At 45.8% G+C, this 14,716-nt stretch overlaps 1 protein-coding gene across 5 annotated transcripts in view; it reads left to right on the top strand.

Annotated features, from left to right (window-relative positions):
• The window catches only part of RERE (arginine-glutamic acid dipeptide repeats), a 400,567-nt gene that overhangs the window by 261,037 nt on the left and 124,814 nt on the right, over window positions 1–14,716 (top strand). For all 5 annotated transcript variants that reach the window (XM_080658269.1, XM_080658266.1, XM_080658268.1 and 2 more), the window contains one exon: window positions 13,774–13,822. In XM_080658269.1, the coding sequence (XP_080514395.1) occupies window positions 13,774–13,822 (49 nt within the window). The remainder of the gene's footprint in view (window positions 1–13,773; window positions 13,823–14,716) is intronic.

The raw sequence follows: 14,716 nt of genomic DNA, 5'->3' as shown, positions 1-14,716 counted from the left end.
AACCAAGGTACATGCCCTTGACCGGAATCGAACCTGGGACCTTTCAGTCCGCAGGCCGACGCTCTATCCACTGAGCCAAACCGGTTTTGGCCAGATTCTTTCTTACATGTTGTTTAACATTTTTTTTAAATCACTTTTTATGATATTAAATATTGTGTAGAGGCCATGTTTACTGCATCTTATTGTCAGCATGGAAATTCTTCCTATTCCTCGGCCAGTGCCTAAATTCGTAGCCTGGAATCTGAATGATATATAGGGGCCCCTATGGATAGCTGCTTCTATGGCCTGGAATCCTCTGTAATCCCTCAAAAGAGCACCTTTATCTCCTCAAGACTTGGTTTCTTCTGGTAAGCTGGAGGACTGGATTAGATGGCCACTAAGGCCTTCCATCAGAGAATATTGTGATTCTGCTTTTTGGAGGAGTTCCTGTCTTGATCTTTGCATTTGTGTATGAATTTTGGAATAGTAACTCTTTCAACTGTTGACTCTCTTTTTCTTGTGATTTTTTTGAATGAATAGTGAATTTTGTTTCTGCTGGGCACTTTATCCATCCTGTTTCAGATTAATTTTGCTTGGAGGGCTAGCCTTCTGTTACAAGTGACTTGATTGGATTTTGTAACAAAATGTTTAGTTGCTATCGGTGGTTAAATAATAATTTAGTTAAAAATTTGGAGTCATTTATTCATTTAAAATATATTTAGTGAGTGCCAGTGGGCTCTGGGATATAATGGGGAGCTAAACACAGACTTGGTTCCTATCCACATGGTGCTTTTCATGTAAAGCGCAGGGCATCCATTGGAAGAAATAATTACACAAAATAAATAGAAAATCATGCCTGTGGGAAGGGCTGAAGGATAGAGAGGTATTGCGTTGGGAACTCCTGCTAGAGGAATCAGCTTCTGCTCTCACTGCTGGCACTGCAGCTCATGATAGTGATGACTGCTGTGCTACAGGAGCTGCGCCCGCTTCCTCCCCTAGAGCAGTGTTCATTTTCGTAGCCATCTTGCAAACTTAGTCCTTAAGAACTTCGTTTTGTAGATGAGGAAACTAAGGTTCAAAGAGATTGAATTGAGTCTTCACAGTCACAGAGCTAACAAAACCGTGGTACTAAAATTTTAATCCAGGTTCATTTGACTCTGAAATCTGTGTTCTTCCCCTACACCTGAGCATCTAGGCCAGGGGTGGGCAAAGTTTTTGACTCGAGGGCCACAATGGGTTCTTAAACTGGACTGGAGGGCCGGAACAAAAGCATGGATGGAGTGTTTGTGTGAACTAATATAAATTCAAAGTAAAGGAGCGGAGGGGAGAGCAAGAGAACCCTTCATGCTTTCGGCTCTGCGGGCCGGATAGAACAGCCGAAAGGGCCGGATCCGGGCCGTAGTTTGCCCACAGCTGATAGTCTCAGGCGTGTTTACCAGCTCCTCCCTCTCAGTATTAGGGTGCCAAAGTCATGGGGCTTCCTGGTAGGATGTACAAAACATGGTGGTTTTATTCAGATTTAGGGAAAATATTTTCTATCTTAAAATGAATGAGAATATGTTCTGGAATAGAATATAAAATTTACATGATTTTTTAAGATGCTATGTTAGACTTTAAAGAATCACAGACTTGCTAAGACTCCTTCAGAAATATGTGTTCATGTTGGACAAACCTGAGAAACCTTGTACACTATTCCAGTCTTCCTCCTCATTAGCCTTATTTTTAAAAATTATATTTTTATTGATTTCAGAGAGGAAGGGAGAGGTAGAGATAGATAGAAACATCAGTGAGGAGAGAGAATCATTGATCGGCTGCCTCCTGCACACCCCACACTGGGGATCGAGCCTGCAACCCAGCCATGTGCCCTGACCGGGAATTGAATGTGACTTCCTGGTTCATAGGTGGACACTCAGCCACTGAGCCACTGTGGCCAGGCATTAGCGTGATTTTTATGCCTTCCCACAACCCTTCTAAAAAGAAGAAATTCTGCCTGGCCCAAGTGGCTCAGAGGTTGAGCATCGACCTATGAACCTGGAGGTCACTGGTTCGATTCCCAGTCAGGGCACATGCCCGGGTTGTGGTCTCCATCCCCAGTATGGGGCGTGTAGGCAGCAGCCGATCCATGATTCTCTCTCATCATTGATGTTTCTATCTCTCTGTCCCTCTCCCTTCCTCTCTGAAGTCAATTTTTTAAAAATAATTAATTAAAAAAAGAAGAAATTCTGATAAATTGCTTTACTATTTTCCTAAAATTTGTTGTATTTATTTCTGACCCACAGTCCATTTCTGTTGTCACTTTCTGAATGAGGTAGTAGAATTTCTGGTCTTTTTGTTGGTTTTGTGTCAGTCTTCCTGCTTAACCCAACACACTGTAGAAACATAAGAAAGATCTGCTCTCTGGGCCTTGCCATCTGAAGGACATCACACGGTGTTTCATTCTCACATGACATCAGCCACAGGGCAGGGGTCTGACTTGAGAGTTATTAGGCCTTTGGGAATGCACCGAAGGCCACACTGCTGTTACGTTGTGCTTGGGGTGGGGTCCATGTCTGAGTTGGGAAGTCATGCCAGCTCCTCCAGAAGGCCTCTGTTCTACTAGCTCATGTCATTTCCCTTGAACCCCACGTCCATGTCCCTCTTCTTCCCCTGTGGACTCAGGTCCTTGTCTCAAGCATTTACCATGCTCATCTCTCTATATATAAAGAGCCAGGGTCCATAACTTCCAAAACGACCTAAAGGACGACCGAACGCCAGGCTGCGTGTGCAGCAGGCTTGGGTGGGCGGGGACTGGCGAGCAGGCTGAACTGCTGACCTCTCAGAGAGAGAGAGAGAGAGAGAGAGAGAGAGAGAGAGAGAGAGAGAGAGAGGTGGGGCTGATCAGCAGCTGCCACAGCTGCTGGCGAGGCCCGGAGAGAGAAGCAGGGTCTGATCTGCAGCCTCCGTGGCAGCTGCTGATCAGCCCTTGCCTCTCTCTTTCTCCAGGCCTCGCCAGCAGCCGTGCCTCTCTCTCTTTCTCTCTCTCCGAGAGGTCAGCAGTTCATCCTGCTCGCCAGCAGCCTGGGGTGGCTGCTGATGAGCCTCGCCTCTCTGATCAGGGCCGGAGATAGGCTCAGAGACGCCGACTGGCATAGAAAGTGACCAATCAGAACCAAATCTGGGTGAACTGCGAGGAGCCAATGGCTGCCTAGGTGGCGGAGCTTTTGACCCTGACTGGCATAGAAACCAACCAATCAGAACCAAAGCTGCATGAACTGTGAAGGCAGAACCTAAGGTGGGGGCTGAGGAGGGGTTTTAAGGGCAACAGCTGTTTGGCGTAAGGTGTAAGAAAGCAGTTCAATTTTTTAATGACCAGTTTGGCAGTATAGTGCATATGGCTGGCTATTAGTCCAGATCTAGGGATTATGTATTTTTGTCTGCCAAGAGCATCTCCTCCTGCTGAAAAAGGCTCCCCCCACCCCCATTTAAGCAATCCTCCTATATAATCTATCTATACTGATAAAAGGGTAATATGCTAATTAGACTGGATTGACCAGCCATCTTCTGGACATCTGATTTCCTACAGGACAAAGCCAGGGTGGTGGGGGCCAAGGCAGAGGCAGTTAGGGGTGATCAGGCCAACAGGGGAGGGCCGTTGGGGGCAAGATCAGGCCAGCAGGGGAGGGCAGTTGGGGTTGGCCAGGCCGGCAGGGGAGAGCAGTTAGGGGCGATCAGACAGGCAGGCAGAAGCAGGCAGGTGAGAAGTTAGGACCCAGTGGTCCCAGATTGCGAGAGGGTTGTCCGACTGGCACAGGGAGTGGGCTTAAACTGGCAGTCGGACATCCCCGAAGGGGTCCCCGATTGGAGAGGGTGCAGGCTGGGCTGAGGGAACCCACCCCCACCCACCACCCCGCATGAATTTCGTGCACCGGCCAACTAGTGTAGAGATATTTCGGTGCCATCCCCTCTCATTAGGATGAAGAAGTGATTCTGTCCCGGCAGGCTCCCCTTTCCAGCTAACAGGCTCTTCCCACGGAGCCCTCTTGGGTCTGCCAGCCAGCCTTCTCATCTCTTTGTACAGATGCGGCTCCCTTTTTGATATTCAGTGGCAGGCTTCCTGCTCCTTTCTGTCCATCCCCTGTTTACTTCTTAGACTAAAATGTTTCCATGGTAACAGGTTACTTTTCAAAGGGAACATCTTGTCATTTTATTTAATCCACTGCAGCTGAAGAGGCCTGAAATATTAAGTTGTAGTTGCCATGGATACTGCTTTGTTACATTGGTTTCTTTTGTATCCGATTTTATAAACAATGGATTTCTTCCCCCCCCCCCTTTTTTTTTTAATACTCAAGAAGTACACACAATGACTTACCATTATTCTTATAATTTGGCTTCTGGGACTATTATTTCATATTCCAAAGCGAAGATTTGTAGAATAATGAGAACTGAGTCTCAGTTGTTTTGAAAAACATATATTATTTACATTAGCCACACAGAGAAATTTCTCCTTACTGGTGAGGATGGTGACAATATAGTTTTTTAAGTATGAATCACAGTTAAGGATTTCTGAAAAAGGATGACCCGTACCAGAGATCCTTTAGTAAACACAGAGAAGAAAGAAATATGTGACGAGTTAATTCCTGAACCTCATTGCTCATTAACTATGGCATTGTTTCTCTACTAACTGTCCAGCTGTCTATGGTATATTTTGGGGGGATTCTGTTTGTCATTCAATCAGCTTTTCTAATGTCTGGCTTTCTTTCTTATCCCTATTTTGCCTGTAATGATGTACTCAGCTTACCTCTTCTTTTGGCTTTTTAAAAACTTTGAATTTTTTTAGGGGCACAGGCAGTTGCTGTGCTGCCCTGCACCCTTCTCTCTCTTCCCCCCAATACGTACATTATATGATGTAGGGCAATATCCATACTTAGACGTCGGCATCAGTGCAATCGGCACCACCATAATGCCATTTCATCACAAGCGCAGCTTTGTGGAACCACCACCATAATGTTGATCTGTCTGGTCCATCATAGATTTTCCTCCCCTCTCCTTCACCGTTCCTAACACCTTGCCACCACTAATCTGTTCGCCACCTCTATAATTCTGCCCTTGTTATAATGGTACATAAATTGGCCTTTAACTTTGATAGGTTTTCTTTTCTAACATGATTTTCAAACTTTTAAAAATAAACACCTCTTTTTTATTAATTTGTCTTTAAATTAGAGAAGAGGATATGGCTTCTCATATGGTTCTATTGGTTTGGACGTAGTTGTACAATTTTGGTTCAGTAACTTAACACTCTGCCATATGGGACTGTGATTGGGAGTTCTGACTTCGGCATTAACTAAAACTTGAGTTCCAATCCTGGTTTTTCTATATATTATCTGTGTAATCTTTGTCAATTTTTTAACCTCTCTTAGGTTCAGTTATCTGGACAGGTAACGGTAACCCTCCCTTACAAGGTCATCCTTAAGATTAGATGAGAAAATATATGGAATTTGCTTAGGTTTATTTGGCTTGTGTTTACCGTATAATTGTAAGATACCTGAAGGTGGGGTACTGTAGAAAAAGCCTGCGGCAAGGATACAGGTGTACATCGGTGTGTCCTGCATTGTCCTGGGGTGTGACTCTCTGGTCTCCTATGTAGTAACCCTTAGCTGGCTTTCCTGGGATTTACACTGTCCTTGGTCTGGGTTTTCCTCCTTAATCCACCTTGGCTTTGCAGGTACCCACTGTGTTAATTAAGCAATGCTGTTTATCAAGTAGAAACCTGTATGTAGCTCTGTTGTTTAAACACAAGATAGAATGAGATCTGGATCTCTGTCAATATCACTACTAATACTTTCAAGACATGAATTAAATGAATTAATATATAAAAGTAGATAATACTGTAGAGCGCTCGGTTATTAGCATTTGTGCTACTAATCGACAGATAGCCCTGGAATCTTCTGGATTAGGGGCCTTTTCAATTTTAGCCTTCAGTATTTTCTAAAGTTCAGAATGTTTCATAAGCAGCACTTCTCAAAGTGTGGCTTGTGGACCCCACTATACATTTTATCAAATGCCAACCCTGGAAGTCTGTCTCTGTAATGGTCTTTGGGCAGAAATGGGAGGTGACACAAAAGACTTCTGTTGCATACCAGAGGCCGTGGATTGTTTGGGTAGAAGCTCACATAGCCATTTTTTCACAGCACACCATTGTTATTGGAAAGAACGGACACGGGCTGTGGGGTGGTGAAGGCCTGAGGTGGGCAGGGCGGGAACTGGGTGGAGGGGGACAGTTTGGGGGGGGGGTGGCTTCTGTAATACTCCCAACAATAAAGATGAAAACAAAACAAAACAGACAGACACACTGATTGCTGAGGCTTGGGAAACTGGCAGACTCTTTATTGAAAGTGGAGGAAGTAGACCTGCCATTTCAAGGAAAACAACTGATCGTATTTGCCAACGCTAAGGTTTAAGCTCCAGAGTAAAAATTAGGATTTTGAAAAACTGGACCCACCACTTTGAGCTTGACAGCTTCTGTGAACCCACAAGCTTGAAAATAAATAAATAAAATAGTCAAAAAGATCAGTAATAAGGTTTTAGATTCATAATGTGCAAAAACCTTTAAGAAACAATTACTTGAGTTTTGGTATAGTATCAAAAAGAATCTCCATAATTACTGAAAATGTGTTAAAATATTCTTTGTTTTTCTTTTTTTTTTAAAATATATTTTTATTGATTTCAGAGAGGAAGGGAGAGGGAGAGAGAGATGGAAATTTCAATGATGAGAAGGAATCATGGATCAGCTGCCTCCTGCATGCCCCCCGCCTAGGGATTGAGCCTGCAACCTGTGCATGTGCCCTTGACCGAGAATTGAACCTGGGACCCTTCTGTCCACAGGCCGACGCTCTATCCACTGAGCCATACCGATCAGGGCAGTATTCTTTGTTTTTCCAGTTATATATCTGTATGAGGCTAGATTTTCCTTACATTCTTTAACCAAGGCATGCTGCAACAGATTGAATGTAGAAACAGATAGGAGAATGCAGCTGTCTTCCCTTAAAGAGATTAGTAAAAATGTAAAAGAATGCCTTTATTTTCACTGTCTTTTTGTGTGTAACTACAGTCCTGTTTCATAAAAAAATGTTATGCATGTTAATATGTAATGAGCTTATTGCTTTAAATGAATCAATAAATATTTTGAAATTTCTCAAAAATACTACTGTTAACGTAAAAAAAAATATTCAAACCTGTAAAGAATTTTGTTTTCGTGAGTTTGTTGGAACTAAACTGTCAACAATCGCCGGGAAGCGGAAGCGGAACGTATTGAGACAGTGCTGCGGGGAATGGCAGCTTTTCACCTTGTTTTCTACCTGACAGTCACAGGAGGAGCTGTAAGTGGGTCACGTGAACTCCACTGGTGACAGATTAGAGAGGCGGGAGAAAGCAAAGGGGGGGCCTCTGGGATTGGATAATAAGTAAAATGATAGATACATCTTTTTACACAGGTGGGTGGGTGGGTACAGAATAGTTAACAGTAACAATTAACAAGATAACTAAGATGAGGGGGGAGATGGGAGGGGGGGATTTGTGGTCTCCGCCCTGCCGCCATCTGTTGTGCCCTGAGGGGTCCAGAAAAAGGGAAGTTATAAGTTCCCCTGACATTCCACGGGTCTGTCATCTTAGCTGCAAAAAGACAGCAGGCCCAGTCAAGATGGAAGCTGATCTTGGTCAGGGAGGGTCCTGGCCTAGGACATGACTACCCACTGCGGACTGCTTTTTAATGAAAGGTTTGAGTTTCAGACCATCCTTTGCGGTGACGTTAGGCCTCCTGAGTTTGCAAGGCCGTCGTGCAGGCTTTCCCTGCGTGAGTCAGGTTAGCACATGGCCCTTGTCCATCCACGCTGTCCACACTACTTACTTGAGATGCTCAGTAATTTGAAGAATGTAAAGGGCTTTAAAATATATATATATATATATTTATATATGTTTTTATTAATCTTAGAGAGAGAAACATGGATTGGTTGCCTCCTGCATGCTCTCTCCTGGGGATTGGGCCCACAGCCCATCATGTGCTCACCTGACTGGGAATCGAACCCATGACCTCTTGGTGCATGGGACAATGCTCAGCCAACTGAGCCACTGGCTGGGCATGTAAAGGGGCTTTTTATGAAGATGGCACTGAATCGAATAAGGAAGCTGCCCCGCCCAAAGTCAAACCCAAAGCAAAGGCTTTGAAGGCAAAGAAAGCAGTGCTGAAAGGCGGCCCTAGCCACACAAAGAAAGATCCGCAGGTCACCCACCGTCCCAAGACCAAAGAGGCTCCGGTGGCAGCGTAGATACCCTCGGAAGAGCACTCCCAGGAGAAACAAGCTTGACCACGATACCACCATCAAATTCTCCTTCCCCAGTCAGCCGTGACGAAGATAGAAGACAGCAGTGCACTTGTGTTCACTGTGGATGTGAAGGCCGACAAGCACCAGATCAGACAGGCTGCGAAGAAGCTCTGTGGCATTGACATGGCCAAGGTCAACACCCTGATCAGGCCTGATGGAGAAAAGAAGGCATATGTTTGACTGATGCTTTGGATGTTGGCAACAAAATTGGGATCATCTAAACCGAGTCCAGCTGGTTAATTCTAAATACAACAGTTTTGTACTGTTAAAAAAGGAGTGGAAAGGGTTCTGAAACCAAAAAGTCTGAGCATAGGATTGAGTGTTTTCTGCAAGCTGTCAATATTACATTTAAATAATGATTCCTGGTGGGTTTTGTCAGGTTTTACATCTGAGTAGTCCAGAGATATTTATGCAGCCAAGGAACTTGTCATTTGTCCTGAATGCTTAATAATGCCAGGCAGGGACTGTATTCGACTTGGGGGCTGGAGGGGAGATTTTAAAAAATGAATTAAGTCTCAGTTCTAGTACTCTAGAAGCTGACAGTCCCAGAGTGGGTGGCGGTAGGAAATGTCCAAATAGCGGACTGTCATCCTCTAACAGTGCGGCCTGAGCCACAAAAGGAACATTCGGGAAGAAGGAGCAGTGAGGCAGCGGGCAGGGATGTTTGATTGAATGTAGAGTTTGGATGATGGGGATGGTTCTGTGGATTTCAGTGCAGCTGGATACGGGCAGTTTCCCATGAAGCCTGCTTCTTGTCTTTTCATCTTTAGTTCATATTATTTTTCTGGCGAATGCAGCCCGTTTTCTCTAATGGGTTGTGTTGTTATCTTTTTATCTTGGACCTGAAAAATATTTCTGCCATTTATTCTATATTTGGGAGTTCCTGGATATGGTAGCTAATGTCAATGTCTGCTTACTAGGATCCTAACCTGCTCAATAATAACTGTTGTGTCTCTTAGCGTGAAATCCTAATATTTGGAAGTTGCATATGATAAAGAAATGCTTTTGTTGCTCTGGCTGCTTTGGCTCAGTGGTTAGAGTGTTGACCTGCAGACTGAAGGATCTCGGGTTTGATTCCCGTTCAAGGGCACATACCTTGGTTGCAGGTTCCCCAGCCATGGAAGAGGCGTGTACAGGAGGCAACCAATTGATGTGTCTCTCTCGTGTCAATGTTTTCTCTCTCCACTTCTCCCCTCTCCCTCCCTTCTACTCTCTCTGGAAATCAGTGGGAAAAAAGTATCCTCAGGTGATGATTTAACAAAAAAAATGCTTTTGTTGTAAAAATCGATTTTTACATGTTTTTTAAAAGGTTCTTTGTTTTAGCTTTATTTTGTGCTTTTACCTACTCACCTTACCGTAGCCTTCATGGATATAGTCATAAAAGAGAAAAAACGTTTTCAATTTAGACCCTTAAGATACCCCAACACACTTTTTTGCCTCACTTTGTATCGTTATTAGCAGTGTGAATAATGATTAGCCTCCATTTTTACACAAATAAGCAAGATATAAGTTATTCTATTCAATAAGGCATTTGGGGGCTTGTTTTTATTATTGTGGTACTTTTTTTAAAGCTAAATATGATACTGGTTTATTAAAAGAAAATAAAAACACAAAAGTAAAAAGAGAAGAGGTATTAAAATAAAATGACCCAGCAGTGTTTGTCTCAGAATTATGAAGGCCTTAGCAGTGTGTGTAGCAGCAACGGGGAAATGCTTTCATAAGCGACCACTTGAGAAGCTTGGCATGACATAGACATTTTAGAACAACCTGAGAGTTGAGCTGTGGGTCCAAATTGCTAGGTGGGCTATGGCTGAAGCTTCTGAGATGATACATTTTGGCTCAACTTACATGGAGGCAAGCACGCATTTGCAGAGTATGTAGAAATAAAGGAGAGAGCTTTTGGCAGCTAATTTTGCTCATAGCTAGTTACGATTACGAAACAAAGGGACAAGTCAGAAGGGAAATGGGTAACGCTGGCTGCTTGTTTTTCTTAAAGCAGTACTGGTGATTAAAATAGCCTTCTGGACTGTCGGTTCTTCTGCATGCCTTTCTAAACAGCTTCTTGTGATCGCTGCAGAAACCTGCTAGAACAATCCATCTTCTAGCTTTGTTCCCCACCATGTCATTCGCCTACTGAAGACACTGAAATGTCCGATGGGGCTTACGTTTTAAAGTCGGCACTTCATGCACGTTTTCTTCCCACCACGTCCCTCCCTTTCGCCTGCGGCCTCTGCAGGCCCCCCCCCCCCCACCCCTCCTCTCCCCCTTGGGAATCAGTCCTGCTGTGCTTGTCCTCCTTCAGAGGTCTTTTTGGGACTTAACTGTTTCTTGGACTTTTCCTGAGGCCTGCCTGACTTTGGCCGCTCCCCTTATCGGTTTTATACTCTTTCTCCTGAAATGTTCTGTGCTCATGGATCAGTGCTACCTCCCCCGGTGGGTGGGTTGTAAGCTCCTAAGTGCTGGGACACACATCTTTTCTTTTTGTTACTTGTCTCTCCTTTGTCATATCTGCTGGCCGCCTTTGCCAAAATAAGACGCTTCATGAGAAAAACTGTTGGACTAAAGAAGGGAGTGCTGGACCCAAGGCCTCTGAAGGAAGTAAAAGTGTTTTACATTCACTTTAACAACTTCAAACCTAACAGTGAGCCTATCAGGTCCGCAGGGGAAAAACGAGACTGTGCCTCCTCCCCGGCCTTTGCTGTGTGACCATGCTCTTCAGCTCGTGCAGGCAGCCAGTGCCCTGACAGCCCCTCTGCCTGACGCCTTCTGGCCCTGGTGACAATTCATGGTGACTGTAAACCCACAGGGCTGGCCACTGGCACGCGAAGGGCTCCCGGTGTCACAGACAGGCAGCTGGGAGCTGCGAGCTCCGGGAGGGCAGGGACTGTATTTCTTTTCTCCACGGTGCACCCAGTAAGGGCCCTGTGCAGGGCCTGGGACAAGAAAAGATAGTCAGTGAATATTTCATACAGGAGTGGAGAGAGGAAGGCTCCCCACACTTTGTGGGAGTGTGAAGTGAAATGGGGAGACATCAAGAAAGGCTTATCGGAAACTGGTTTTTAAAAGGAACTTGGATGGTTAGGTGTGGAGCAGGGGCGGGTGGGCCTTGCAAGTGCAGGAAGAAGGCACGGACCTGGTGTGCGGTGACATGGCTGAACACACCGAGGTGGTCCACATTGTTGGTAAAATGGGACCCATCATGGTGCCTCCTCAGAAAATGGTGAAGAAAATTGAAATTAACCAGGATGCCAAGTACACTTACTCCTTCTGTGGCGAAACCAAGATGAAGAGGAGCTGTGGGACCTGGCACTGCGGCTCCCGCATGGAAACAGCAGCTGGTGGTGCCTGCACCTGTACCAGCCCGTCTGCCGGCACAGGGAAGTCTGCCTCAGGAGACGAGGAATGGAAAGACCAGGGGAAGCTCCACGATTTGAAACATTGCTGGCCTGTAACGAGTGAGTTAATTTATCCAACAACAACAACAACAACAACAACAACAACAACAACAAGAAAGACCGGCATGGAGTGCTCGCCACGATCATGCCAGTTCTATGGGTGAACACACTGTGCCCACGCCTCCGTGCAGGACGGGCTCCTGTCCGCGCTCACCCAGCAGCTGGCGCAGGCCACGGGCGGGCCGGCCCAGTACATCCCAGCAGCTGGCGCAGGCCACGGGCAGGCCGGCCCAGTACATCCCAGCAGCTGGCGCAGGCCACGGGCGGGCCGGCCCAGTACATCCCAGCAGCTGGCGCAGGCCACGGGCGGGCCGGCCCAGTACATCCCAGCAGCTGGCGCAGGCCACGGGCCGGCTGGCCCAGTACATCCCAGCAGCTGGTGCAGGCCACGGGCCGGCTGGCCCAGTACATCCCAGCAGCTGGCGCAGGCCACGGGCAGGCCGGCCCAGTGCATCCCAGCAGCTGGCGCAGGCCACGGGCAGGCCGGCCCAGTGCATTGCGGCGCATGTGGTCCCGGAGCCACCCATGACTTCCTGAGGCTCCAGTGAGCCCGGTGCTCTGCAGCCTGCACAGCATTGGCAGGATCGGGGGCCGCAGAGCCGCTCCTACAGCTCGCTGCTGGGCGGCCTCCTGGGCGGGATCTACATCTACCAGGACATGAACGCCTGGACCGGCTCCACCTTCACCTGAGGGCCCCGCTGCCCCGACCCGTCAGCCCCAGACCCCGCTCCCAGTGACCCCACCTCCTGGTCGGGAGAAATAAATGGTTTGGAAACAAACAAACAAACAAAAGAATGGCATAGACCCGTGGTTGGCAAACTGTGGCTCGCGAGCCACATGCGGCTCTTTGGCCCCTTGAGTGTGGCTCTTCCACAAAATACCACAGCCTGGGTGAGTCTATTTTGAAGAAGTGGCGTTAGAAGAAGTTTAAGTTTAAAAAATTTGGCTCTCAAAAGAAATCTCAGTCGTTGTACTGTTGATATTTGGCTCTGGAATGAGTTTGCCGACCACTGGCATAGACCAAAATGAGACAAGCCCTTTCACCTCCAAGGCCTGCGGGGCTCATTCTCTCACATCTTTTTCATCTCTGCTCAAGTTTTACTTTATTTTGTGGTTGTTTTTTTAATCCCCACCCGAGGACATTTTCCCATTGATGTTTAGAGAGAGGGAAAGACTGAGAGAAACATTGATGTGAGAGAAACACTTCGATTGGTTGCCTCCTGCACAAGCCCTGGCCAGGGCCCGGGCCGGGCAGGAGCCTGCAACCAAGGTACATGCCCTTGACTGTAATTGAACCTGGGACCCTTCAGTCCGCAGTCCAACGCTCTATCCACTGAGCCAAACCGGCTAGGGCAAGTTTCACTTTATTAATATCTTTTGTGACTGTCCCGTATAAATAACTGTAAAAATATTTCATCATTTGCCATCTACTTCATTCCTTGGCCCTTATCATCATCTGATCTATTATTTATTTGTTTTTGTTTGTTTGTTTGTTTGCTTGTTCCTACCTGAATTAGAATGTACGTTCCAAGAAGGCAAGGACATTGTTCTGTTCATTGCTTTATCCCCAACACCTAAGACAGTTTCTGGCTTATAGTTGGTACTTAATAAATATTTGTCCACTATATGAATGAGTGAATGATCCAGTGTGTGTGCTGGGAACCACAAGTTACCTTGTTTATGTTTCGGTGAGGTTTACTGTAGGACATCCTGAAATGTCTTGAGAAGAGACGCATCTCCTGGAGCTGTGCAGTAGGCATGTGCCTCCCTGTGCGGCGTGGAAGCACGATGGCGAAGTCTGACAGGAGGCTCAGGAGTGGGCTTGTTAGGAGAAAAAAGGCTCAGATGTGTGCCGTGGGCGTTCCGGTGGACTCTTCCTGAGTGATACCTCATTTATTTGAATGAATTACTTTCCTTGAAAAATATGTGAACATTTATGTCAAAACTACATTTGTTAACCAAATCTACTCTTTTCCTGACAGGCGGCTGAACAGTACCCAGGGGGAAATTCGTGTGGGTCCTAGCCATCAGGTAAAGCACGTTTTGGTAGCTTCTTTAATAGGTTCTTTATTTCTTGTTATTCTGTTGGCCCTTTTATTCTGTTGAGCAGCAACTTAGAACTGTCGTTATCTCTACAGGAATTTTTATATAAATGCAGAGGTTTCTCTCCTCTCCCCCCCCCCCATGACCTCATACTTTTATTTTTTAATTATGATAAAATATACATAATGTAAAATTTGTCATTCTAACCATTTTATATATATATATATATATATATATATATATATATATATTTTATTGATTTTTTACAGAGAAGAAGGGAGAGGGATAGAGAAACATCGATGAGAGAGAAACATCGATCAGCTGCCTCCTGCACACCCCCACCTGGGGATGTGCCCGCAACCAAGGCACATGCCCTTGACCGGAATCGAACCTGGGACCCCTGAGTCCGCAGGCTGATGCTCTATCCACTGAGCCAAACCGGTTAGGGCCATACTAACCATTTTTTAAGTGTACAATTAAGTGGCTTTAAGTCCATTCATATTGTGCAATCATTACCACATTCGACTTCCAGAAAATTTTCATCTTCCCGAACTGAAACTGTCCCACTAAACACTAACTCCCCATCCTCCCGTCCCTCAGCCCCTGGCATCCACAATTCTACTTTCTGTCCGTATACATTTCCCTGCTCTACCGACCTCATCTCAGTGGCACCACACAGTGCTTGTCATTCGTGTCTGGCTCGTTTTCCTGGGCATCATGGCTTCAGTATGCAGCCATGTTGTAGCACGTGTCGGAATTCTTCCTAAGGCTGAATAGTCCGTTGTGTGTATAGATCACATTTTGTTATTCATTCACCCATCCATAAACATTCAGTTAACACGTACTTTGACTTTAACTTTTTAAAAGCTCTCTTTCCTTCCG

Source organism: Plecotus auritus (genome assembly GCF_963455305.1).
Source record: "Plecotus auritus genome assembly, chromosome: 2".
Classification (NCBI taxonomy): Eukaryota; Metazoa; Chordata; class Mammalia; order Chiroptera; family Vespertilionidae; genus Plecotus; species Plecotus auritus.
Note: the sequence above shows the minus strand (reverse complement) of the source record. Positions and strands in the feature narration are given on the sequence as shown.